The 24,504-nt window shown below is 47.5% G+C and overlaps 8 protein-coding genes across 8 annotated transcripts in view; 5 read left to right on the top strand and 3 right to left on the bottom strand.

Annotated features, from left to right (window-relative positions):
- Positions 1-415: 415 nt before the first annotated feature.
- On the bottom strand, positions 416-1,049 carry F5Y00DRAFT_257002 (membrane-associating domain-containing protein; the record flags this gene model as incomplete). Its single annotated transcript, XM_048010494.1, has 3 exons — positions 416-705; positions 771-899; positions 968-1,049. 3 exons carry the CDS (start codon positions 1,047-1,049, stop codon positions 416-418), a joined length of 501 nt encoding a protein of 166 aa, XP_047869626.1.
- A 2,951-nt stretch (positions 1,050-4,000) lies between these two features.
- Positions 4,001-6,762, top strand: F5Y00DRAFT_223357 (acetyl-CoA synthetase-like protein). Its single transcript, XM_048005863.1, has 3 exons — positions 4,001-4,816; positions 4,899-6,486; positions 6,545-6,762. The coding sequence occupies exons 1-3, from the start codon at positions 4,381-4,383 to the stop codon at positions 6,648-6,650; spliced, it is 2,130 nt and encodes a 709-aa protein (XP_047869627.1). The 5' UTR covers positions 4,001-4,380; the 3' UTR covers positions 6,651-6,762.
- A 116-nt stretch (positions 6,763-6,878) lies between these two features.
- On the top strand, positions 6,879-7,816 carry F5Y00DRAFT_58297 (uncharacterized protein). Its single transcript, XM_048013837.1, has one exon. The coding sequence runs from the start codon at positions 6,931-6,933 to the stop codon at positions 7,582-7,584; it is 654 nt and encodes a 217-aa protein (XP_047869628.1). The 5' UTR covers positions 6,879-6,930; the 3' UTR covers positions 7,585-7,816.
- Positions 7,817-8,214: 398 nt separating this feature from the next.
- F5Y00DRAFT_250423 (WD40 repeat-like protein) lies at positions 8,215-10,618 on the top strand (the record flags this gene model as incomplete). Its single annotated transcript, XM_048009731.1, has 3 exons — positions 8,215-9,530; positions 9,589-9,701; positions 9,759-10,618. 3 exons carry the CDS (start codon positions 8,215-8,217, stop codon positions 10,616-10,618), a joined length of 2,289 nt encoding a protein of 762 aa, XP_047869629.1.
- Positions 10,619-11,562: 944 nt separating this feature from the next.
- F5Y00DRAFT_223361 (uncharacterized protein) lies at positions 11,563-15,426 on the bottom strand. The gene is made up of 7 exons (XM_048005864.1): positions 14,680-15,426; positions 14,342-14,587; positions 13,990-14,092; positions 12,930-13,865; positions 12,843-12,876; positions 12,633-12,786; positions 11,563-12,579 (listed from the first exon to the last, which is right to left on the bottom strand). The coding sequence occupies exons 1-7, from the start codon at positions 14,797-14,799 to the stop codon at positions 12,112-12,114; spliced, it is 2,061 nt and encodes a 686-aa protein (XP_047869630.1). The 5' UTR covers positions 14,800-15,426; the 3' UTR covers positions 11,563-12,111.
- Positions 15,427-16,824: 1,398 nt separating this feature from the next.
- Positions 16,825-18,429, top strand: F5Y00DRAFT_250425 (citrate synthase-like protein; the record flags this gene model as incomplete). Its single annotated transcript, XM_048009732.1, has 4 exons — positions 16,825-16,944; positions 17,014-17,078; positions 17,141-17,334; positions 17,387-18,429. The coding sequence occupies 4 exons, from the start codon at positions 16,825-16,827 to the stop codon at positions 18,427-18,429; spliced, it is 1,422 nt and encodes a 473-aa protein (XP_047869631.1).
- Positions 18,430-19,341: 912 nt separating this feature from the next.
- F5Y00DRAFT_223364 (mitochondrial carrier) lies at positions 19,342-21,101 on the top strand. The gene is made up of 3 exons (XM_048005865.1): positions 19,342-19,954; positions 20,042-20,714; positions 20,781-21,101. Exons 1-3 carry the CDS (start codon positions 19,720-19,722, stop codon positions 20,833-20,835), a joined length of 963 nt encoding a protein of 320 aa, XP_047869632.1. The 5' UTR covers positions 19,342-19,719; the 3' UTR covers positions 20,836-21,101.
- A 140-nt stretch (positions 21,102-21,241) lies between these two features.
- The window catches only part of F5Y00DRAFT_269122 (putative polyketide synthase), a gene marked incomplete at its 5' end in the record, with an annotated part of 8,702 nt that continues 5,439 nt past the window's right edge, over positions 21,242-24,504 (bottom strand). The window contains 5 exons of the mRNA XM_048012380.1: positions 21,242-22,136; positions 22,194-22,508; positions 22,580-22,748; positions 22,817-23,514; positions 23,561-24,352. Coding sequence (XP_047869633.1) covers positions 21,249-22,136; positions 22,194-22,508; positions 22,580-22,748; positions 22,817-23,514; positions 23,561-24,352 — 2,862 coding nt within the window. The 3' untranslated portion in view covers positions 21,242-21,248. The remainder of the gene's footprint in view (positions 22,137-22,193; positions 22,509-22,579; positions 22,749-22,816; positions 23,515-23,560; positions 24,353-24,504) is intronic.

The following is a 24,504-nucleotide window of genomic DNA, read 5'->3' on the forward strand; positions in this document are numbered from 1 at the left end:
AACCAATCAACATCAACTCAAGTAACAGTGGTGGTATATTGAATTTAATCGTTCCGCCTTCGTAACGCGGATTCTACCATATGAGTTCCCTTTAGTTGTAATAACTATTATTTTTTAATAGTCCCTAAAACGCCCATCGAACCCTCCCCTGGACCATGGATATACTAATTAGCTAGTCATCTAGACCAAGCCTGAATTCCCCAATCCTCTTATTCGTAAACCCCCATTCCCAACCCCAAGATTTGCAGTTCTTATGGCTGCAGGGTATAAGTATCCGAGCCTTTACCCATGTGCAAATAGACGTGATTCCAGCGCCCAATACCCTTTTGGTCCGCTTGGAAGTCGAGCGACGGCCGGTACGGCGAAAGAGGAATGTCCGTATAGCCGCGACTACAGACGGATAGCCCGCCGGAGCTTACGCGGCCGGGGCCTCCTTCATCTCGGATGACTTTAAAGGGCTCTGGGACTTGACACCTCGCTTCGGGAGAAACCCCCCCTGGACTACCTCCTTTCCCGCAAAGATGGCGGAGGCGGTCCAGAGGAGGAACTCCATAGCACCGAATGCGATGCTGGCCTGGGCTGAGCCGCACACGCTGCCACGGCAGAAGAGAAGCTTGCTCATGAAGACTGCGAGAGCGACGAAGCCGGCAAAGTGGAAGAGCGCATTGCTAGTCGTAAGGCCAAACGCAGCCATCGGGTGCGAGACTAAGACGAAGTCAGCTTTTTAATCACTTGTAGCAGCCGCTTTATTTTGATGCTTGGATACTTACTTTTGGGAACAAATCTCGGCGCCAACTCCAAGTAGAGGACAGACACAATTGTGTATAGCGAAGCAAATAACAACAAGTTGATCTGAGAGGGAGAAGAGGTCAATGTATCCACATTGTACCAGTGAGCAACTGTCAAACTCATATTAGTCTCATCGTTCACGTGGGATTTACAATTCCCTTCGTCATGCCAGACATACCGTAAGCTGTGAGGCCCAGTAGAATAATACCAAAGACAAGCTGAGCAGCTCGAATTGCCAGGAAAACGATATTTGAAGACATGTTGGGGGTAGAAAGTTTGGGTATACGGTTGGGAAAACGAGCGTCACGGTGCGTAGTAGTCGTCATAAAATCGGTACTTTAATAATAGATTTGCGCCGGGAGGACAGGGTGAGTTATTTGTACGAATAGCAAGAGCAAGGAGCGACAGCGGCGGCAAAAAAAGAAGAAGAGAAAATATCCTAGAGAAGGGAAGAGAGCACCAGGCACGGGGAACAATACAATACACAGCTTGTTGTGGTAAAACGGGAAGAAGATCGAAGAGAGGAGAGAAGAAAGAAGAGCAGCAGCCAACAAAACCCAGCGATCATGCGACCTGGGGCATCGCTGGCTAATTATCAAGATTTTCCGGAGTCTACAACTTAATCAGGGTGAATATGCTACAGGACCACCCCCCGGCCAACGATGATCGCGCGCGCGCGCCGTTACACTGGAACGGCGGACTCGCTGGGGGGGCGGTTTGCTAGGAGGTGACTGGCGAGACCACATGAAACGCCAGCGATCAGGGATGCGGCCTATGCGCTAGAGATTGGATGTCCCGAATGGAATGGGGGATGCGACGACGCTCGGAACGACCATTCCAGCCCAATCAACTGCCGAGTCGGTATGACCAGGGGAGGGTGGTTCGCAATGCTGGTGAAGCTTAATAGGTAGGTACATGACAACTTACAAGAGATTTTCGTGTTTCTGGTGTCGTTGTCGAACGAGAGCCGGATGCACGGGCCTTTGGGGGTTTGGGGGGTTTTATGGATGGGATGGGGCATTAGATAGATTTTTACATAGATCGATTATTGCGATGCTGGGAGTGCATATATAACGTAGATATGTATGCAAATGTTTCTGACTATTTGTAGATACTGCGGACTATAAGTGACTATTAATTCAAGATGTCTTGCATTTTATGTTAATAGGAGACTTGAACCTTGAGCCTTGTCCGCGTTGGCGGCAAGGCGTAAAATAGTAGGTCAGGGGCGCACAAGACGCGCCCGCCGGGCGCCTACGTGCATAATCACAACGGTTTCCCTGCAAAACTAAACGCTCGATTGTCTAACTGCTGCGTACTACGAGGTACTTAAGTAATACCTCATCTATGTCAAGGTCTACGTAGGAATTATTTTCACATACACTTAGACTTAGGTAGTTAAAAGTGAAATAGAAGACAACGATTAACTAACTATTTGATATGATATAGGTAAAAGCGCACAGAGACGTTGAAACATGGATCGTGGGGAAGAAGCCAAAAATAGGTAAACAAGAGCCCTTGAAAAAAACTAACCCGGGCTTTTGTGTCAGAAGATTGATCTGAATCTTAAGCACATCTTGGCTGCCGAAGCTATGTCGTGCAAGAGTTCGAGACTGGTCTCGAGTGCCGGCACGTACGCAGCCAAGAAAGATGCCTGGGATGCTGCTTGTACATATGTTTTGTACGTTGTGAGGAGGAAGAGCGATGATAGATAGGTATGTGGAGTTGTTTGACTTGTGAATGTGTGATTATCTCTTCAGAGTATGCATTCCGATCTAACTATTTTGGTGGTGTATCGTGGTTGTTGGATGGCCATTAGTATAAATGGACATACATGAAGGTAATTAAAGATGTTTATATTTCGTTTTTCATCGAGGAGCATAGCATATGTATACTAGACTCCTATCGAGTCCTAATTGTTAACCTCCGTCTATGGCACATAAATAACCTAGTAATTTACTTCTGGATAGGTACCTTCCCCGGAGCTGGTGGGGCCATTTTCGGAGACCATGTTCCCTCCGAATAGAGATCTAAGATTTATCCCGAGAAGTGGATTCCGATGTACGGATCCGTAGGACTGTGTCGCCATCTCCTCGTAATTTATGCCGAGTATTCTCTTGAGATGATATAATGCTTTAGTATGTCACGTTATAATAAACCGATATTTGCTTGAAAGTGGTGAAGACCCAGTACTTATTTTTTTTCTCAAATAAATATCACTTTCTAATTCAACTATGTCACGATATAGTTCTTGTAGGCTACGGTAGCATCGTTAGTGGCTTTACAAACCGCGAGACATGAAATGCCTGTTAAGTAAATTCTCATAGCGCTTTCAAAAGAGCAAGAGACCTCTTATAAAACCAAATGAGATAAATATATAAGGATTGATAATAGACGACGGTTATTTATTTAAAGGTTGACTTTAATGCTTTACTAAATAGCTTCTTCAAGCTCTTCTGCTTGCGATAGTTAAATAAAAGATAAGTAACAGGTAGATACTAAGATATCGTTCAATTGCTTGCTCGGTATACTCTGATTTAATATCCTTATGACGTGATGGGAAATTCCAAGTGTCTCCTGGGAAATACCTATTCTTAGACATGTCTTCAGCTATTCGGCCCCGAATGCCGCGGACCGGCTGCGGGTTAATAAGCCTCACTGTACATAGTGTAAGTCAGATGCCAAGCTGCCAGTTGGAGGGATTAAAATTCGGAGTTCAAAAGTGGCTGAGACATGATGCATATGGTGATTACCTACTCGTTACATTTGATATGCTACCTAAGAGACCTGAGATAGGTAATATTTATGTTATTTTAAGCTGAAGATGTTGGGCTTCAGTAGGAGTGCTATACCACCAATATGCTTAAATTACATGCAGAAGTGGATATGCATGACTTGAGCAATGACGTCTGGTACCTTTCGAAGAAGGAATAGGCAGGAATAGGCCTGCGTTAGGTTTGTCCAATGAGATCTGACTTATTCGGCAAATCCCCCATACTACTACCCCGAGGTCGAGGATCAGCCAATTAAACCGCGCGCCTTCTGCGAACGCGAGTCCCCCAGACCTCGGCTCAGTTGGGCGAAGGTTCGCTAGATTCAATGCATTGGCAGGCCTAGCCTAGCACATGTCGAAAGCAACCACATTGCAAAAAGACCCTTAAAAAGCTGAAAGGAACGCCTTACTTATGTCAGGAGGAATTTAGTATAGCAATTGCACTTTTTACAACATACCGTCCTCTCTGACTCGGAAAGCTGAACGATTATTTCTTTTTTCTTTGTCGGCGTACTTTAGAGAGTAGTAGAGGAGCTAGCGAGTTTATTAGCTTATCAAGGCAGTAGTCTACGCGCTAACCCGTCTTTACTACCCGCCTCGGCATCTATTCCTACTCCAAGTGGGTCACGGGCTGAGTAGCAACTTCGGAATAAGCATTGCGAGTCGCGACTACCCAGACAGCCAGATCAGAATTTCCCCTTAAGTCCCTTCACATCTCTTCCTCCGTCATTAGGAGCTTATCTTCAACTTTGCGACCTCTTCTGTTCTGATTCATACCTATTACTTCTACCGTCAATTCGTCGTGTTACGCAACAAAGATGGCTGGAATAGGACCCGATCCGAAGGTCGAAGCTTATATTAAGCAATTGTCGACGCCTCCTCCGCCCGGTTCACCTTATTCTCTACCTGTTCCTGGCACCGAGCGAGAGGATCGATCTCCCATCTACAGGCACTGGCGATTTCAAGACAAACCCTTACTTGACACCTTCACACCGGAAATACGTACATTTTACGAATTGTTTCAGGACGCCGTCAAGCGATTTCCCAATAACAAATGTCTCGGTACACGACCCTGGATCCCGGAAACTCAGTCGTGGGAGAACGGCTATGTTTGGCAGACCTATGGCGAGGTCGCGGCGCGAAGCAAGAATTTTGGTTCCGGTATATATGAGCTTCATCGCCGAATCGGAATTCCGCCTGGCAACCATGGCGTTGGTATCTGGAGCCAGAACAGAGCCGAATGGCAAATAGCAGGTAAGATGTTTTTACGCTTGAAACGGCTATGAGGATCAAGGCTATTCTCGCGACAGCATTTGCTAACATTATTTGACAAAAGATCTCGGATTGAGTTCCCAGACGCTCTTCTCCGTCTCGCTATACGAAACTCTCGGTCCCGATGCGTCTGAGTACATTATCAAGCATTCCGAACTTGCCTGTGTGGTTTCCTCGCTACCTCATATAGCAACCCTCCTCGCCCTTGCGCCCCGAATACCTTCCCTTAAGTTGATCATCTCTATGGATCCCCTGGACGCCGGAGAGCAGAACGGTTACTCTAAAAAGGCGCTATTAAACGATATCGCTGCCCAGCACGGAGTCCAAATATGGTCGTTCGAGGAGGTCGAGGAGCTTGGGGCAAAGGTAGCTCACCCTCCTCGTCCCCCTCGCCCAGAAGATATCCTCACCATCAACTATACGTCCGGTACTACTGGTGATCCCAAGGGTGTGATGCTTACTCATGCCAACTGCGTTGCAGCGTGCGCGAGTGCTCGTTCCAGCGGATCCTACACTCACAAAGATATAAGCATTTCATATCTGCCTCTAGCTCATATTTATGGGCGTATGATAGATCAGTGCTCTTTAGCTTCCGGTTCCGCCGTCGGATATTTCCATGGAAATATGCTAGAGCTGGTTGACGACTTGAAGATCCTAAAACCTACCGGCTTCATATCGGTACCTCGGTTGTTCAATCGATTTAGCCTAGGAATCAAGGCGCAGACCGTGGATGCTGATGGTGTGAAGGGTGCTCTTTCACGGAGAGTCATAGAGACAAAGAAGGCCAGTATGAAACTTCCGCCTGGCAAGGCATCCAACAAACACCTCCTTTATGACCGGATATGGACCCCTAAAGTACGAGCCGCAATTGGCTTGGACCGATGCCGCTCCATGGTGAGTGGAAGCGCGCAACTCGACCCTGATGTTCATGAGTTCCTCCGAGCGGCCATAGGAAACTTTTTCTGCCAGGGCTATGGTCTTACCGAATCGTATGCCGCGGGATCGTTCCAGCTTGAAGGCGATTATTCCCTGGGTAACGTAGGTGGCCCGATGCCTGGCATAGAAATATGCTTAGAGTCGCAACCCGAACTCGAATACCTCGTGACGGACAAGCCTAGGCCACGAGGAGAATTGCTGTTACGGGGTCCCTTTATTTTCCAAGGCTACTTAAAGAATGAAGAGGAGACTAAGAAGGCCTTAGAGCCTGATGGATGGTTCCACACGGGTGATATCGTCGAGATCGACGAACTCGGCCGGATCAAGATTATTGATCGCAAGAAGAACGTTCTTAAGCTATCTCAGGGAGAATATATCTCGCCCGAACGTATCGAGAACGTGTTTATGGGCAGCTCGAACCTGATCGCTACCGCCTTCGTTCACGGCGAACCCAGCCAATCGACCCTGGTTGGAATCTTTGGTGTGGATCCGGTTACATTCGGTCCGTTCGCCAGCAAGATCTTGAAGAAAACGATAGCTTCCGATGATATCGAAGCTATTAAGGTTGCAGGCCGGGATCCTCGTGTGGTGAAGGCCTTTATCAAGCATCTCGACGGCATTGCCAAGAGCCACAAGTTCAACGGGTACGAGCGCGTGCGAAACTGTCTCCTCGATGTTGAACCGTTTACGGTTGATAACCAGCTCTTAACACCAACGTAAGTTCTTTGAAAAACACATATTTACTTGTATCTATGCTAATATTACAACTTTTAGTCTGAAACTCAAGAGACCCCAAACGGTGAAGAAGTTTAAGGACGAGATTGTCCGTATGTACGAGGAAATCAATGCGGAAACAGCTTCCGTTAAACCAAAGCTGTAATTCACGACGCGAACTTGTTTAAAAGATATCTTTCGCAGCCGGTGTATTTAATTTGTATATATAAATAAAATTCTGTAAAATTATATTAAATTTAATAAATTACCGTACGTTAAATATTTATTATTTATTATTTAACTGTTTTATTTAATAAATTAAATCATTTAAAAATTATAAATAAAAATTTAAATTATTAATAAAACATTACCTTTTTTTAAAACAAAAACCTCTTTTATAACATTAAACTTTTATCTTTAATTTATCGATTTTTAATTATTATGTAATGCAACTAATTACCGATTTCAGTTTACATCTTCGAATCGTTGCCAGTGGAGACCAACGCCTACTCACGATGGCTAGAAACCCATCGAGGACCTCTTCTGGTCGGGGGGCTTCTATAGATTTAAATACTATTAATGACGATGATGAAGATCACGTTGCCACAAATTTAAGCCGGCCCTATAGCTCGCCGCAAGAACGCCGCAAGCGCCGCTGCTCTCCGCCCAACTCTCGTTCAAGAATTAACGCGTCGAACGCGCCGACTTCTACCCATATCGAATCTAATGCTGTCAACCACCCGTCTAAACGCCAAAAGCTATCGAATGGCACCGGTCATAAAGCAGCTACTCCAATACCGGACACAGAGGCATTAACAAGATGCTTACAGACGCAGGTGTTCCCACACCTCGACGCCGCCGTCAAGGAGCTGGATAAGAATGTCTTCGACGTTGAAAAGCTTGGCGGGAAAGTTATTAGTACGATCGCTGATGACGAGTTCCAACTGCACTTCCACAAGGGCAACGGCCGTCTCCCTCCGAATATCGAGTCATCTATCATTGGGCGCATTTATAAATTAGTAGCTGAATTCACGGCGGGAAATGTAAGTTTTCCCGTTCCTAATATACTTCTCCAGGGTAGCACCTCTGACATATTATAGGAATTCCGACACCGTCCTACTACCCGTGCCGTTTCAAAACCGACACCGGCGCCCGCTAAAAGAACCATAGCAAAGTCGATCCCGAGCATTCTTCCTTCTATCGAGAAGCCACCATCTGAGTTGATATCGAATAATAATGTCGAGGACGACAGCAACGACTCGTACGACGACGATGCCTCGTGTAGCGATGAAGCGGATCTTTGTGAAACCGAAGAGAAATTGAATGATATTATCGAAGGAGTTCTCCAGGAAATCCAGGAGCATTTCCAAACTCAGTCAAGAAAGACAAAGCTAGCTTCACCACGGCATTCACGACCAAGGTCAAAGATTACGCATCCAAGCAAAAGCCACGAACCCAAAGGGAAAGACTCGCCCGCAAATGTGAATAGCCGATGGTCCAACCTGTCTGATATACCATATCAAGCCTCAAAGTTTCGGGGTAAGATCAGATATGGATTAAGCCATGGTTGTCATATCAAGCTTCACTCATGCGACCTACGCCATCCTACTGTTTACCATGTCGACTTCTGCGATCTCGAGACCAAATATCTTCGATATGTGGCAAGGTCTCTATGTAGTAGGGAGTCTACTAAAGCTCAGAGGTCAGACACCAAGGATTTACGCCATCTAATGAAGAAGTTTGGAGATCTAAGAACACTTATTCTCGAAGCTCATCGTCGCCGTTACGATCAGTTCGATCCACCACCTTGGCTCCTACTACAACGTTCCACAGAAAGCCTCCAAAACTTCCTAAATGACGTACTTCACAAACAAGTGAACCTAGAGCCTGTGTTATTAACTTTCGCACGAGATGAGAGGAACAGCAAGAATGCTAATATTATTAAGAGGGCGAACGTTGTGCCACTGTCACTATATGCAAGGGAGATGGCGGGCAACCGCCTCGGGGGTCTGAGGGTCTATCACCCCTATACCACGATATTCACGAGCAACAGAGAGGACTTTTTAGAGCCCAAGGTTGAATGGACCAACTGTGCCGGGGATATTATGACTATCAGCTGGCTGCCGGATGCTACACGCTTCGTCTGCGGCGCGACCACTCATTCCGACTCACATAATCAACAATATAATAAACCTGGTAACCTTCTATTCGGTGATGCGTCATTGAGGACATTAAGAGCGTATCCCGATCATCGTATACCTCGCCCTCTCGTTGCCCAAGGTGAAAATGCCTTGGAAGCAATGAGGGAAAGTCAAGATCCTTGGTTGTTCACGTCTGTGGTTTCGTCGGATTACGACCCCGTCTTCGACTTTGCGTTTACCTCAAGCTTCGATAACACGGTCAAGGTCTGGCACACAACTGAAGGGGCTATAGCACTTCGCGAGACGTGGCACCATGAGGGCCACGTTAATTTCGTCGTGACGAATAAAAGTAAACATGGTAGTAAGGTCGCCACAGCCACCGATGTTCCTACGAGAGCAGTACGGGTTTATTATGCGCAACGTGACAGGTCGGGCAATTACGCGCAAGCTTACAGATATAAAGAGTTCTCTTGCAAGCGAGTACATGGTGAAGACTACGTCCCCTCGGATAAATGGGCCTACTTCCCGTCCGCCATCCGCTGGGGAATAGACTCAAGCGTGAACCATCTTCTGCTAATCGGATACTCGCCAAGGAGCCTTAACAATGACGACAGTGAGATTCCCGAAGAGAAGCGTTCTACTGGAGAGCTCTGTTTATGGGATATGAACACATATACCGAGGTCAAGGTCAATAGTGCAGCTACTTCGAATGTATTCGAAGTTGTATGGCATCCTTATCGGCCAAGCTTTGCAGCGGCAACTTCGGCGTCACAGACCTCTGAGAAGTTAGAGGAGCATATTCGAACGCAGATTCGTCTTTTTGAGCTGAACGAGGCGACGGGCCAATATGGCGTCGTCAAAACACTCGATTGCCCTGCTATTGACATCAATGAGCTTGCAATTAGGTATGAACATACTACCCCTATCAAGTTGCCTAATGTAAGGAGCTAATATTAGATACAGGCCCAACAGTATTCTATACTCGTACATTGCCGCCGGCTGTACTGACGGCAAAGCCTACGTCTGGGACTCGGCCGCGAGCGAGGACCAACCAATGTGTGTTCTCGAACATGGCGGTAAGCATCAAATTTTATACACGTATAAATACGGACATTGAACTAATGATATATTAGATCCGGTTGAAGAAGTTATCGGGAACAGAGAGCAGGAAGATGTCGGAGTTAAATTTATAGCGTGGGCCACATCCCCCGATCGTCTATATACAGGTTCATCCGACGGGTTTGTTAAGGTGTGGAATGTACGGCAGGGGAAGGGAGAGTTAGTGAGAGACCTTATCGAAGTGGCAGCACCCATCACAGCCGGTGCTTTCTCGCCGGATTTTACGAAACTTCTTATTGGAGACGGTAGTGGACGAGTACATCTAATGGATATGGAAGACGACGAGGAGAATAACGACCAGAATAACCCAGCCGCTACTTCTTTGGGGGTTGTTAACATGCAGGTCAACGGCAAGCAGCGCGTAATCCGTCGGCCTCGCCCCTTTATTCCTCACCCTGAAGTCCCGCCTCCCAACCAAGATGGAGACGAATATCCAAACCAACCTCTATACCAACTGGGCCAGAGGAGAGCAAGAGAATACTTGGAAAGATCATATCTTGCCCTCCATCCCGACCCTACTATTGGCGCCGTTCAGGGCCCAGCGTACCCCGAAACAGGCCTCTACCGAGCAGAAGCTCACCTCAGCGGAGATCCCCAAGCACCGCTCCTAAGCGGATTCGAAAACCTACAGCGAGCCAATCAGTCATTCTCTAGGAAGACTAGGTTCCGGAGACAGAGGAGCGTGGATGATATGGCGCGGGACTTGCAGGCGCGAAATGCCGCCGTCGATGCGGACATTGAGGAGATGCTGGATCCGGATACCCGTATGGCGCTTGAGGTTGAGGGGGCGGAGTTTGGTGAGGCGTTGCTGGAGTTGGAGTATGAAGATGAAGATGAAGATGGAGAATGTGGCTACAATGCGGATGAGGAGTAAGTACTTAAAGAAAGTAAGCACCGTTGAGGTCTCGCAAGAGGAGATGTAGATACGTAGGTAAGCATGGGCAGGAGAAGAAATTATAATATTATTAATTGCATTGTAAACCTCTTTCGTAAGGCTTTTTATTGAATTATAATCCCATATATTTCTAGGTAGGTTAGTAAATTTAACTTGAGCGATATTTTACATTTCTTTTCTTTAATCCTAGTTCTATTATAATCGGTTACGGTTCACGAAGCAAGTCGTCCTGATCTAACACAGGTATCGTCAATAAGATAAAATATAGTCCTTTAACTATATCAACATATCTAGAGCTTACGATGTAGCTATCGCCGGGTACGAGAGCGAGATTCGCTGTTCCCGGCTTCGTCCCGTCTCCGCTGTATAGTATATGTTCGAGGTACACATACAAGACCAGGTACCTCGATACCGTCAACTCGGAATAGTCTAGACCTTTATATTATATCGTACCTAGGTAATTCACTCTACAGTACAGTACAGTACAGTATGTTTAGCCCAATTTCTCCCGCCGCCGCAAGCTCCCGCGCCTCCCGAGACAGTCCGAGATTACCTGCCTACGAATCGATAGCTCGAAGCCCCGAGGGAGGATAGGTATTCAAACACGTTGCAATCTCCCACGCGCCCCCACCGAAGAGGTAGTGCCAAGAAGGACTGCTTGTACGAATGTATGTATGCAAGTACCTAATATATATGGCGAATATACGGATATAAACCATAGGCCAAACGAGCTCAAAGGACACTTTATAAGGCTTACATACATGACGCAGTCAGTTTACCTTGTTACCATTTGAGCGACTCTACATCACTAGGTAGACACCGTTTAATACAAGTTCAACAGTGCTCACTCAGCAATAACCCACCCTATACCCAAGCCACGTCACGAGAGAGCGAGTATGTAAATTCACAAGCGCAACTTTCCGCAACAAAAATATTCTCAATAACTATGAAGCTACCTGGCTTCAGAACCCTTCAGAGCAACGAATTGCCGAAAGTACCGCCCCTTGCCCCCCTTTTTTTCTTGTCCATAACGCCTACTCTGCTGAATACTATACATTATGCAATCTGTACCAACATTGACTTGCTACATAGTGCAAGCTGATGCTGGAATCGCGAAGATGAAGAAAGTGAATGAATACAATGAATAGAACATGGCCCCTCTGATGCAGCTGTCCATCGACCTATATTCGAAGTTGACTAGTATAATGTGACGTCAATATCAGCGAGGACCTGCGCCTAACTAAAGGTCCTATGAGGCCCAACGTAGAATACCACCAACGCCGTTCCATGCTACGTGATTCGTAAAGTGGTTGTAGGTTGTACTATTGAAAATGATCTCCATCTGCAACCGTCCATTAGGATTATTCGGAGAGAAAAATTTGAGAATTCCCTAGAAGCCTAGTGGGCATCAAGACCCGGTCACCAATTCAACCCAATCAGTAACTTCCAAACCCATTTTCGTAAGACCAGTCCTACTGATCGGCAGGAGGCGCTGGGAATGCAAATCCCGGCGGGAAGACGGGCATTCCGTTGGGTCCGGTTCCGATTCCGAAAGGAAACGCTGGGACCGCCGGCCCGGTAGTAAGTCCACTCCTATCATCTTGAACTTCCTCTCGTCGCGGATCACGATTTCGTCGCCATCGAGTAAGATCTCCTTCATCGCTGTCGCCTGGACCACGGCTGGACTTTGGCCCGTGTCTTCCGCCCTTATCAGTCTGCATGCGGCGACTGATGGCCTTCGATGAGACGCCAGCACCAATCTCAATATCCGGCTCCTCAACTACCATGCCTGACTCGATGGCACGACCACCACTTCCACCATATTCAGCAGTCAGCATCCACTTTCGGTCAGCCTCGGTCAATTTGCTGATAGGGATAACACTAATGCCGGTTTGGTAGTCGCTGCAGTCACGAGGACCGAATCCTACTCCCCAACGAGTCTGTCTCTGTGTTAGCAGCGTAAGGCATCATAATAACTTTCGACACTACTTACTCGGAAAGTGCTACTCTCCATAGCCTCCTTTGCATTAACAGCATCTCGGCGAGTGACCATCTTAACAAATGCGTGACGCTTGTCCTTGTTGACGATGCAGGTCTGTACTTGGCCATGACGGTTGAAGACACTACGCAACTCGCTCTCAGGGCAACTATGTGCAACAGTTAGTTTACAGTTTATTTCCTAGTAAATAGATATGTGACTTACGTGACACCTCCTACGAACAAGGTTCTACTTAGAACTAGAAACCGGGTTAGTGTATAGGGTTACAATAGATATACAAGTTATTTTTACCTTTGATGTGACCCTGGGGGATAGTCCTGTCAAACTCAACCCATTTGGCAGTCGGCTGGGTAAAGCTGTGTACAGGGCTGGGGCTACGGCCACGGCGTCCAGGACTACGCTGTCGATACCCAGTGCCTCCAGTACGTCCTAGGCCAGGAGAGTTACGTCCGTAGCTGCCATATTCACGATCAGAGCGGCCACGGGGAGAGTCACGCGCATCCCAATGGCGCTGGGGCGAACGAGACCTCGAACGATTGCGATATCTATTTGGAGATCTCACTTGTTGAAATTCGTGGTCACGTGATTCATCAGGTCGAAAGCCACCTTGACCCCACGAACCAGCATACGGAGGCTGACCTACCGGGGGTACTGCAGCCGGATTGGCAGCAGGGGGCGCAGAAATACTGCTGCTCTGCATGCTAGCTATGATGGCTGGAATCTTATCGAACGGCACGCCCTGGTCGGCAAGAAGCTTGATCAACATAACTTGCTGCTGGACACTGGGGTCCATACCAGGAGTCGGTGCCGCAGGAACAGCAGAAGCTACACCTGGGAAGCCCGCGGCTTGATTACTAGCATTCACCTGAGGCACAGGGGTATGAGCCTGAACTTGACCTGGTTGAGGGAACGGGTACGGCATGCCCGGTAGATTTACAGGTTGCTGAGGTGGTGCTGAATAAGAAACAGGAGGCTGGCTTTGGGTTAGAGGAAGAATAGGAGGTTGAGTTGCACTTGTTTGTACCGGAGGTACGCTGTACGCGCTAGCCGGGACCGGAGCCTGAATGTTGTTGTTGGTGGGCGTAGCTGTGACGTTCTGTCGAGCTATGTTGGCGAGGGCCTCCATGATTGCATTTGGAGCCTCGACAGCAGCATGTGGCTTGTTCTCGGTCAAACCAGGTAAACCAGGGCCCGGAGGAGGACTGCCAACCGGTGTTGTGGATTCGTCTACAAGAACAAACAAGGGTCAGATAGGTGACCTCAAAACAATAAAACAATACAAGAGACGGTGAAGAAGTGGGGGTTGGTTCTCTATTGTCAAATGTCAAATTTAGGATCGGGAAAAACCTACCTTTTGCAGCAAACGATTTCATCTTCTCTTTGAATGACTCGATCATGGACCGAGGAAATGTCTGGCCTTTCTCCCAGATATCAATGAGCTTTTTAATCTTATCCTATACGGAACGGTTAGGTAAGTACTTCTTTTTAGGTCAATGTTGCAAAAATGTGTCTTAGTCAGTTAAGCCCGTAGGCGTGCGGCGTGAGAGTTACCATGGCAATGGTAATAAAGATAGCCTAACACTAGGAAATAGCACGACTAGATGTGGCTTATCCTAGGAGCATCGTGATGGAAGCAGATGATGCTATTGCCAATTGCCAAAACTACGAACTGTATGCGACGACGAATGTATGATAAAGCGTACCTTTTGTTCTCCGGGAGCGTTCTGAAAGATATCATTCATAAGCACAGGAAGCAGTTCCGTTACTCTATGCACGCCAGCAGCGTAGGTTCCATCCTTTGCAGAACTATTGATAGGTTGACCTTGATGCTTGGCTTGGTCAACCCATTTGCGAGTTACGGAATCTACGACGTAGAGCACTCCTAACTTGTGAGTTGCGGGGGCTTTCTTGAAATGGGTGTAGATCTTCTGGATGAGTACGGATTCCGACTGTGACGTAGATAACCAAATTAGCATCTATTCATATATATGCGCTGATGCATCGACGCATCGACGTGCGCAGGTGTGCAGTCTAGTCTTACCTGGACGTTGTCGACACACAAGCTGGTCAATGCCACAATACGGGATTGGGTAACTCCGGGTGGTTTTAGATTTTGCATGGCATTCAAGCCAGCCTCAAGCTCTGTTACGGGCGACGACATGATTGCTCTAGAGCTCTCTTGAATACTTGAGGGAGAACGGCAAGCACACAATGTACAGCGAGAACAGGCTCGCAGCACCTGTGGAATGATATACGATAGAGTCGCGATAGTCACCCAAGTATTAAGAGGGTTGGTTTGTTTATCTTGCTTCGTCTAGCTTTTCGGGCGATTACTTGTATTTCTTGCCGCGACCTAACGAGTTACAGCCGTCAAAAGGCAAATCTAGGTAAAAGTCGATGATTTCCAAGTGTCCTTTTTCAAAGTAGTAACGATTGAACGAATGATGAAAATGTCCAGCGATGTCGAGTAATTGTAATTTGATGCGACAGCGAGAAAACAGCACTAAAGCTTTTTGCACCTCTACTACGGCCTGGGAAGCTTGGGTCCCGGTACGAGTGTCGAGTGTTTAGTGTTTGTTAAGAAACCTGACTGTGCTGTTATGGTAAGCTGAGAATAGTGGCGCGGATTGAGATACTACCGCGACCAATTCGATACAGCTATATGAAGAAGTCGGCAGAATTTACAGGGTGTTGATGAAAAAGTTGATGTGGGATATTTACCGCGGATGGGGTGGAAGTGTTAGGAAAGAGGAGACGCCGCAAGTTCTAGTGTAAAGCAAAGCTTTAACTTGTTGGCTGGCAAGATTTTTTTTTTCAGTCGCGTGTTGCAGAGGTGGGGGGTTGAGGGAGCACTCGTACTTGCCCAGCCACATGTATCCACTTTTCTTTTCGCACTTGCCTTACGCTTTACTTGCCTTGGTGCTTTAGTGCTGCCAGGTTGCCTTAGTACTTAGGTATCTACCTTACTGCAATCGAGATCAGAACCAAATTTTGCATGAGCTTTATTATTAGGTAATAAATATGATTTGTGACTGTCGAGTAAAATTATAGACTTATTAGGTACGCATGTTCTCTACGACGGCAAGGTATGCTCAACCAGTACGATATAGCACTGCACATGAGATGTTACCCCAGGTAGTAGTATGTGACCAAGGTGCGTTTTGATTGTTATCAAGCAGGGGACTGGACTAATTCATATGTCCAACTAAGCAAACACTTCATTCAATCAAGTCTTGTAACCTACTTCAACCCAGCCATTATCAATCACTAGCCTCATGTAATTCAACAACGATAGGTCTACCATGGATTCTCCCCTGATACATATAGGAATACCTAAAGAGGGCAATATTTGCTGAATCACTACCTACATAATGCAGGGTCTGTGCAAAACTAGAGGATTGAATGTAGGTATCTAATAACAGTTGTCCACCGTTGTCGGGCATTTAATCCTACTCTCGATCCTACTCACGTAAGACCCAAACAAATCAAAGAGGCTTGAGCAGGCTGAATACAACAAGGCATAGTACACGTCTAATTTGAATACTAAATCGTAGCAACCAAGTCATTTCCCCCCAACGAACAGACAATTACTTGAATATTGCCTTTATATATATTTGCGAAAAGTGAATATTTGCAAAAAAGTGAAGCTAAATTGACGTCAACGTTACAAGCAAGTAGGGGACGTGTGATGGGAAGGCTACTACATATCGGGGAAAAGAGGCCGTTTACACAGCTTCTATTCGCGGATATGCGGGCACTAAATATCCGCAGAACCGGTTTCTATTGGTTATCATTTCTGCCGTAGTAAGTTTTTGGTGAGGCTTCGGCCCCAATTGGCAGCAACCTACACTAAGGGAAGTTGAAAGCACGTAGGTAGGTACTACCTATGGAAGTGATATAATATGTACAATACATGTGTCACAGGCTATAGATATAGGATGAGATCAGGTACCCTTCCGTAGTTTGCACCAGATGCCGGACCCGCTAAATTTTTTCTCGGGCTTCCCCCATCCAACCGAGACCGCCCTAGTTCCGTCACCCAGTCAATTAACCAAGGTAAAGGATACTTTTCGCTCTTGAGGCATTTCATCACTCTTTTTATCCTTTTTCACGAAGTCCCTATTGCCTCTTCCAATTTCCTATTTTCACCACCATAGTATAATTGTTTCGCGCTGCATCATCAGCCATGGCGTCAACCCTCCGTCTAAGCTCCTCTGTCTTTCGAACTACGCTTCGGGCCCCCAGTTTTGCGGCCCGTACCACAGCGTTCAACGCAGCACGATGCTATTCTTCTTCTAAAAGCCAGGTAGGTAAAAATTCCAATTAAATTCCAATTTCCTTATATAGTATCCCTCAAGCTTACCAATTCATCTAGACATTGAAGGAACGCTTTGCCGAGCTACTCCCTGAGAAGATCGAAGAGATCAAGGCCCTAAGAAAGTAGGTTTCTAATATTTAAAATTATATTGCCCCACGCACAAAAGCTCATGGTTCGTGCACAGAGAGCATGGCTCCAAGGTCGTCGACAAGGTCACCCTCGACCAGGTCTATGGTGGTGCCCGAGGAATCAAAGCTCTAGTATGGGAAGGTTCAGTCCTCGACTCCGAGGAGGGTATTCGCTTCCGAGGCAAGACGATCCCCGAGTGCCAGGAAGTTCTTCCCAAGGCCCCCGGCGGCAAGGAGCCCCTACCCGAAGGTATGAAAAAAAAATTATTGTGATTAGAAGGGGCGCCGGCTAATTATTATAGGTCTTTTCTGGCTGCTCCTGACCGGTGAGGTCCCTACTGAGCAACAGGTTCGCGACCTCTCTGCTGAGTGGGCCGCTCGATCCGACGTCCCCAAGTTCGTCGAGGAACTTATCGACCGCTGCCCTACCGACCTCCACCCGATGGCGCAGTTCTCCCTTGCTGTCACCGCACTTGAGCACACCTCGTCTTTCGCTAAGGCTTATGCCAAGGGTCTTAACAAGAAGGACTACTGGGGATACACCTTCGAGGACTCGATGGACTTGATCGCCAAGCTCCCCACTATTGCTTCTCGCATCTACCAGAACGTCTTCAAGGGCGGAAAGGTTGCGCCGGTTCAGAAGGACAAGGACTACAGTTTCAACTTCGCCAACCAGCTGGGCTTTGGCGAGAACAAGGACTTCATCGAGTTGTTGCGACTATACTTGACCATCCACACTGACCACGAGGGTGGCAACGTCAGCGCCCACACTACTCACCTTGTTGGCAGTGCTTTGAGCTCTCCTTTCCTATCGCTCGCCGCTGGTCTAAACGGTCTTGCCGGCCCTCTTCACGGTCTTGCCAACCAGGAGGTCTTGAACTGGCTTACTGAGATGAAGAAGGTGATTGGTGATGACCTAAGCGACGCTAAGATCACCGAGTACTTGTGGTCCACTCTCAACTCCGGCCGAGTTGTTCCCGGTTACGGCCACGCCGTTCTCCGCAAGACGGACCCCCGATACACCGCTCAGCGAACATTCGCCCTAGAGAAGATGCCCAACGACCCCATGTTCCAGCTAGTCAGCCAGGTTTACAAGATCGCCCCCAAGGTCCTGACCGAGCACGGCAAGACCAAGAACCCGTTCCCCAACGTCGATGCTCACTCCGGTGTCCTCCTCCAGTACTACGGCCTGACTGAGGCTAACTACTACACCGTCCTATTCGGTGTCTCGCGTGCCATTGGTGTGCTACCGCAGCTCATCATCGACCGTGCCGTCGGTGCGCCGATCGAGAGGCCCAAGAGTTTCTCTACTGCTAAGTGGAGCGAAATCTGCAAGAACCTATAAGGAATGAGGAACGCATTTTTCCTTTCGTCTGAAAAGAGCATGTTTCACAAACGGAAATAGAACGGTCTACCCGAGAGCAGTGGTGTATCACGGGGGGTTTGAATTAGAGATGCTCCTAGCGATACCAAAAAGCTGCACTTGTACAATAATACGTCATGATTGAATCTTGTATAGGTAGATGCAATTAAACATTAACTACTTTCAACACTCTGCTCGTTATTACAAGGTACTTGAGTCCATTCAATCTATAGGTAACTTTGTAAAAGTCATCAAGCCACATGGAGTGTAAGTCTAGCGGATTTGATAAATTTGGTGGCACTTGCATAGGTATAGGTATATGTACGAAGCCGATGGACTGACGATAACGATATTAATAGATTATTAATAAACCAGGAAGATTTGGGGAAAATCCGGGCAGCTTGTTGAGTTGGAATTAAACTAGCAAACATGGTTGGTTGATGGGGAAGCTGCGAGATTATCGGGCGGCGCGCGTATCACTGGGATCTTGGCAATTGTTGAGAGAGCGTTCAACAAAGTTCCCGAGGGATCTGAGGCCTGGAGATATGTAGGTAGTGCTGAGGTACTTGCTATACTTATTATACGGCTTGGTAATAGTGGCTTGAAAACGATAATTCTATCAGCTGAAGTCAGGCTGAAATATACAAAATATATCATCCGAAGTGGTAAAAGGAATCAAAAATCAGAAATCAAAATGAATATACATACCATTAACCGTATGATATTGAGTCATGATATTTCCAGTTGCCCAGTAATAAAAGCAATTGAATCCAATCTACAGGTACTAGTTACGTAGGTACCTACGCTAGTAGATATTAACTCCTATTCCATTGGCTAAATACAGGCGCTAGAATATACTAACTAGTGGTACCTTTCATTACCACATGCGGCCGAGGCTTCTTGACCTTGTTGACCTAGCAGCCTAGTGCCTGGCTGGCTTTGCTGACCACCGCCCCTCGTAGCTCCCTCCGTAGTACGCTGCAGGCTTACGGCAGTCGTAATCCGTTCACCGACACCAATCATACGCCCGTTTTGCTGAGAAACTCCCCGACTCCGATCCCTTATTGCCTTTACGTTTTGACTTCCCCGTCTCTCCCCGTCTCACAATATCAACTTTACCATCCATCTTCTTCTTTTTTTCATCCCTCAACACCAATCGTTATACTCTTCGAAGGTTAATCCGTCGTCTCCCCCCTCCCTTTTACTCTACTTGCGAAGAAGCACCCGATTGCCTTGGTCAGGCCCCTTTCCATTAACGAATCCTATCTGGAAATGTCCACCGCCACCGTTGCTGCCTCCGGGGCCGTCCCCCCTTTTACGGAGAAGAATTTGGAGAAGAAGCCCATTAAGTTCTCCAACTTGCTACTCGGCGCCGGCCTCAACTTGTTCGAGGTCACTACGCTCGGCCAGCCCCTGGAGGTCTGCAAGACTCATCTCGCTGCGAACAGAGGCGATTCCTTCGCAGCTGCTCTGCGCTCCATCTGGAACCGTGGCGGTGTCTTTGGATGTAAGTAGCCGTTAGCTCCGATATTTTGGCCATTGAAACCCCCATCCGAGTCAAACACCCCGCTAACATGTAGTCTTCCCGTCGCAGTCTACCAGGGTCTCATTCCCTGGGCCTGGATCGAAGCCTCGACCAAGGGCGCCGTGTTGCTCTTCGTCGCCTCCGAAGCTGAATACTATGCCCGAGTCGCAGGCGCTTCGGACTTCGGTAGCGGTATTATCGGTGGTGTGACGGGTGGTGTCGCCCAAGCATACGCCACAATGGGTTTCTGCACTTGCATGAAGACGGTCGAGATCACGCAGCACAAGCTGGCGGCGTCGGGTGTCAAGCCACCGAGCACGTTCCAGACTTTCATGGGAATCTACCGCAAGGAGGGTATCCGGGGTATCAATCGCGGTGTCAACGCCGTGGCGATCCGCCAGATGACCAACTGGGGTTCGCGCTTCGGTCTGTCGCGTCTGGCAGAACAGGGCATCCGTCGTATCACCCACAAGGAGAACGGCGAGAAGCTTAGCGCGCTTGAGAAGATTACCGCTTCTGCCTTAGGTGGTGGTCTCTCGGCCTGGAACCAGCCGATCGAGGTCATTCGCGTGGAAATGCAGAGCAAGAAGGAAGACCCCAACCGTCCCAAGAAGATGACGGTCGGAAACACTTTCAAATACATCTACGAGACCAACGGTCTCAAGGGCTTGTACCGTGGCGTGATGCCGCGTATTGGGTTAGGCGTTTGGCAGACGGTTTGCATGGTGGCTATGGGTGATATGTAAGTTTTTTGCTTCCGGCGCAAACGAGAACAAGAACTACGTTGCTAACCAGAACCGCGAAACAGGGCCAAGAGTTACGTTGAAAAGCTGACTGGCGACAAGGTCACTGCTAAGCATTAGGCGGCGTTTTACACGGATGGGATACCTCGTATGACGATAGAATAAGACAAGGGGACTGGAGGCGCCCTCTTGGGTTTTTGCGGTTTTATTACGTATAGAGTGTTTTTTTTACGTTCGGCCGGTATTGTCCGGATTGACATTTGTGCCTGGTTGAGTAATATCACAGCGGCACCTAGTTTTTATTACGACCTATACTAGCGACTCGGTCATCACAATACAGAGTGTTGTGGTTTGGGGTCGGTATATTTGCACATGTTATTCCTGTATGTTTTGTGATGTGATGTGAATGTCGATGTAGCATGTGATTTACGGTGTTAAGATGTAATGAGTTGACATGTGATATTGTTGCATACTATTAACCCCTGTAATTATCTAGCTATGGTAACCCAATACTAGCTGTGATATCGTTCATATTACTCCGTACTCTTTTCCGTAGCTGCAGACACTAAATCTGCTATACTCTTTCCCTTGCTCAACAAGTCAAGGAGCGTTACATCCACACCAAACGTCTTGATCAGCCAGCTTCGTAGTTCCGCAGCTACTAAGCTGTCTAATCCATATTGTGACATTGGTTTACCTATGTCTAATTCGTCGGGCGCAACATTTAGTAGCTTTGCAAGTCGCTCGGCAATAACTTCGCGCACGATCGACGCCTTTTCCTCAGTTGAATTTACTGCTTGGAGTTTTTCTGAAAGCGAAGACACGTCCCCTGGGGTTCCAATACCCTTTGAAGTGTGCTCTTGCGTTCGATCAAAAATGGATTGTCTGATGGCTTGGAAGCGGGGATTGCTATACCACAAGAGGTCGTTGAGACGATTTCCTGCCACGTACGGAACTAAGCGACTAGGCTCGAAACTGAGTAGTATCTGAGCCGAGGAGTAGGGGTCGAGCTTATAAAGTTCGGATTCGTGTATAGGCGATAAGGATGACTGGCACAACGCCCCTTCGAGTAAATGCAGAAATTCGGTCTCAGATAGGCCGTACGAGCCATTGCGTTGAAGCATCTGCTTAAACCCGTCATTGTCTCCCACGACGCCGATCTCCAAAACTGTCCCAATGGCTAGTGAGATGGCCGGGAGATTTTGGGAGATACGAAATCGGGAAAAGGCGTCTTGGAAAGCATTAGCAGCCGAGTAAGCAGATTGTGACGCGATACCGACTGATGCAGTAAAGGATGAAGTCATGAGGAAGAAGTCGAGAGGGAGGTGTAGGGTAGCATGGTGAAGATTTATGGTGCCTGTAACCTTGGGAGCGAGGACTTGATGGATTTGTGAGTAATTTGTCTTGTCGAAGAAGGCATCCTATGTCGGGTTAACTTATATTGGTAGTGCTCTAGTAGAAGAATAGATTAGACTTACACCCTCCACCATCGCGGCATGGACGACACCCTTGACGAGTGTCTTGCTAGAGACCCGCTCTATAACAGACGTGAGAGCGTCACGGTCGGTGACACTACATCGAATAATTTCAGTCTGTACACCAGATCTTACCAATCCTTCTATAAAGGTAGTTGAACCAGGTCTTTCTGCGCCAGACCGAGAAAGGAATATGAGATGTTGAGCTCCACGTTCGACCATCCAATTAGCTAGACTTTGTCCAAGTCCGCCCAAACATCCAACTAGGATATAGGCAGCATTTGTATCAAAAGACGCCCTATTAGCAGGCCTCGCAATCTATAATAGTAAGCTTATATGGAGAACACAGGGGGGAAAGGACTGATGCAGAGGAGTTTGTGGCAGCTAACCTTCAATTTTGCCTTGGGGTTTTGGAAAGTCATGACCATCTTGCCGGTGTGCAGTCCCCTAGAGAAAAACGACATGGCAGACTCTAACTCCGAGATATCCAGAGTAGTGATATGGTCGATGGGACCGATGATTCCATCAGCCCATAGCTTCGTTAACTCCTGCATCAGACTGTATTACGTTAGAAGGATATGACGAAAGTAGTCTACTACTGTGAGTAAAGGAAGCTATCTGCTTACCTTTCCACTAATTCCGGCCTTTGACGATATATCAACCCCATATCAAAGGACGAGAATGTGGCATTTCGTGTGAAAACTTCCAAACTTAACTTGCCTTTTCCAAGAACATCCGTCCTTCCCACATCGATAAATCGACCTAAAGGGGCGATGCACTTCCATATCTCATACATATAGTCTCCGCCAGCGTTATTGAGGATGACATCGATACCATCTCTCCCAGAGGCTCGTATGATCTCGTCCACAGTACTCATGTCCCGAGAGTGAAAAATCCGGCAGGCGGGGATGTCGAACTCTTCGATCAGTTTCTTTCGCTTAGCATTGCTCCCGACCGTTGCGTATATCTTTGCGCCTAGAGACTTAGCAATGCGCGTGGCCGCCATACCAAGCCCGCCGGCTGCGGACTGGATGAGGACGGACTCGCCCTCCGAAAGTCTAGCGAGATGCTTCAGTGCATAAATAGCGGTAAGGTATGCAACCGACATCGAAGCTGCGCAAGCAAATGATGACTCTCCCTCCGGGATCTTTGATACCGAAGTAACTGGAGACCTCATGTAGTTGCCCATGTTCCCGGGTATGAACCCGAATACGCGGTCTCCGGCTCGCAAAGACGTAACTGCAGAGCCAACCTGAGATACTATACCAGCTGCCTCGGTACTTAAATAATCCCAGTCGAACTTGGCAGTAGCTACGGCGAGATCCTGTTCGGAGCTTGTCAGCATTGAGTTTATAAACGGACGAACTTACACTGCTCACCTTCATGTTGAGTCCGATAGCTTGCGTCTTGATTTCGACCCAGTCATCCCGTAATGGCATGAAGAACGCGGGATCGAGGCTGAAATATAACGAAGAAAGCAGGCCGGGCTGCTTGTAGTTTGCTCTGAGTGCGCTTTGAGCTTCCAGTGGGCGTTCTTCAAAGTCCTCGGCAGGCCCGCGACACAGGCGGAACTGTTCGTTCAGCGCCTCGTCTGACAAAAAGCGTTCGATGTACAAAGCGCCGTTCTGTAGAACGCACTCTAGATCAATATTACGATTTGGCGATGCGTGCAATTCGTTAAATTTATACGAGATCAAATCGGCAGTCCTCGACAGGGAACCAAGGTGGTTTTTGTCTACTTCGATCATGGCCATATTCAAGAGGACATTTTCATTGGCAACGCATCGCCACATGCCCTTCATAACTGAGGACTCGGCGTAGTCGCCTGCTGATACCCATAGGACTGTTGGGTTCTTGGCAATGATGGCTTGGATTGCTTGAAAATACGTCTCGTCCCGGTGGAGGAGTGTGATACTTTCGATGTCGATAAGCGAGATGATCAGAGAGCCTACCGGAATCTTATGATGGGAGAAAAGATCGGTATACACGGCACGAAAGCCATCTTTGGATAAGCTCTTATCAATCGAACGAGCAAGAGGGGGAGGGTACTCGCGATAGACTAAGAAAAGGTCCTGTTTCTGCTTGCCCTCTACGGGGAGGGGTTTGGCGTGGGTCGACGCAGTCGTCAACATGAGTGTGGAAATCGTTTGGTCCTTGACGTACTGTATCATTATTCGCATGTAGGTATCACTAAAAAAAAAGGGGGGGGGGGGGGGGGGGGGGGAAAAAAAAAAAAAAAAAAAAAAAAAAAAACCAACAAAAAAAAAAAAAAACAAAAACAAAAAAAAAACCAAAAAAAAAAAAACTAACACGG

This window comes from Daldinia vernicosa (genome assembly GCF_022497035.1).
Source record: "Daldinia vernicosa strain CBS 139.73 unplaced genomic scaffold F5Y00scaffold_2, whole genome shotgun sequence".
NCBI lineage: Eukaryota > Fungi > Ascomycota > Sordariomycetes > Xylariales > Hypoxylaceae > Daldinia > Daldinia vernicosa.

What these genes read in the sequence shown, in the direction of transcription:
- F5Y00DRAFT_223357 (XM_048005863.1), top strand. Translation starts at nt 4,381, where the DNA reads ATGGCTGGAATAGGACCCGATCCGAAGGTCGAAGCTTATATTAAGCAA. An exon ending in AGCCGAATGGCAAATAGCAG is followed by an intron (nt 4,817 to 4,898) that starts GTAAGATGTTTT and finishes ATTTGACAAAAG; the next exon opens with ATCTCGGATTGAGTTCCCAG. An exon ending in AACCAGCTCTTAACACCAAC is followed by an intron (nt 6,487 to 6,544) that starts GTAAGTTCTTTG and finishes TACAACTTTTAG; the next exon opens with TCTGAAACTCAAGAGACCCC.
- F5Y00DRAFT_58297 (XM_048013837.1), top strand. Translation starts at nt 6,931, where the DNA reads ATGCAACTAATTACCGATTTCAGTTTACATCTTCGAATCGTTGCCAGT.
- F5Y00DRAFT_223361 (XM_048005864.1), bottom strand. Translation starts at nt 14,799, where the DNA reads ATGTCGTCGCCCGTAACAGAGCTTGAGGCTGGCTTGAATGCCATGCAA. An exon ending in TGTGTGTCGACAACGTCCAG is followed by an intron (nt 14,588 to 14,679) that starts GTAAGACTAGAC and finishes TCTACGTCACAG; the next exon opens with TCGGAATCCGTACTCATCCA. An exon ending in GAAATCGTTTGCTGCAAAAG is followed by an intron (nt 13,866 to 13,989) that starts GTAGGTTTTTCC and finishes TTGTTCTTGTAG; the next exon opens with ACGAATCCACAACACCGGTT.
- F5Y00DRAFT_223364 (XM_048005865.1), top strand. Translation starts at nt 19,720, where the DNA reads ATGTCCACCGCCACCGTTGCTGCCTCCGGGGCCGTCCCCCCTTTTACG. An exon ending in CCGTGGCGGTGTCTTTGGAT is followed by an intron (nt 19,955 to 20,041) that starts GTAAGTAGCCGT and finishes TTCCCGTCGCAG; the next exon opens with TCTACCAGGGTCTCATTCCC. An exon ending in ATGGTGGCTATGGGTGATAT is followed by an intron (nt 20,715 to 20,780) that starts GTAAGTTTTTTG and finishes ACCGCGAAACAG; the next exon opens with GGCCAAGAGTTACGTTGAAA.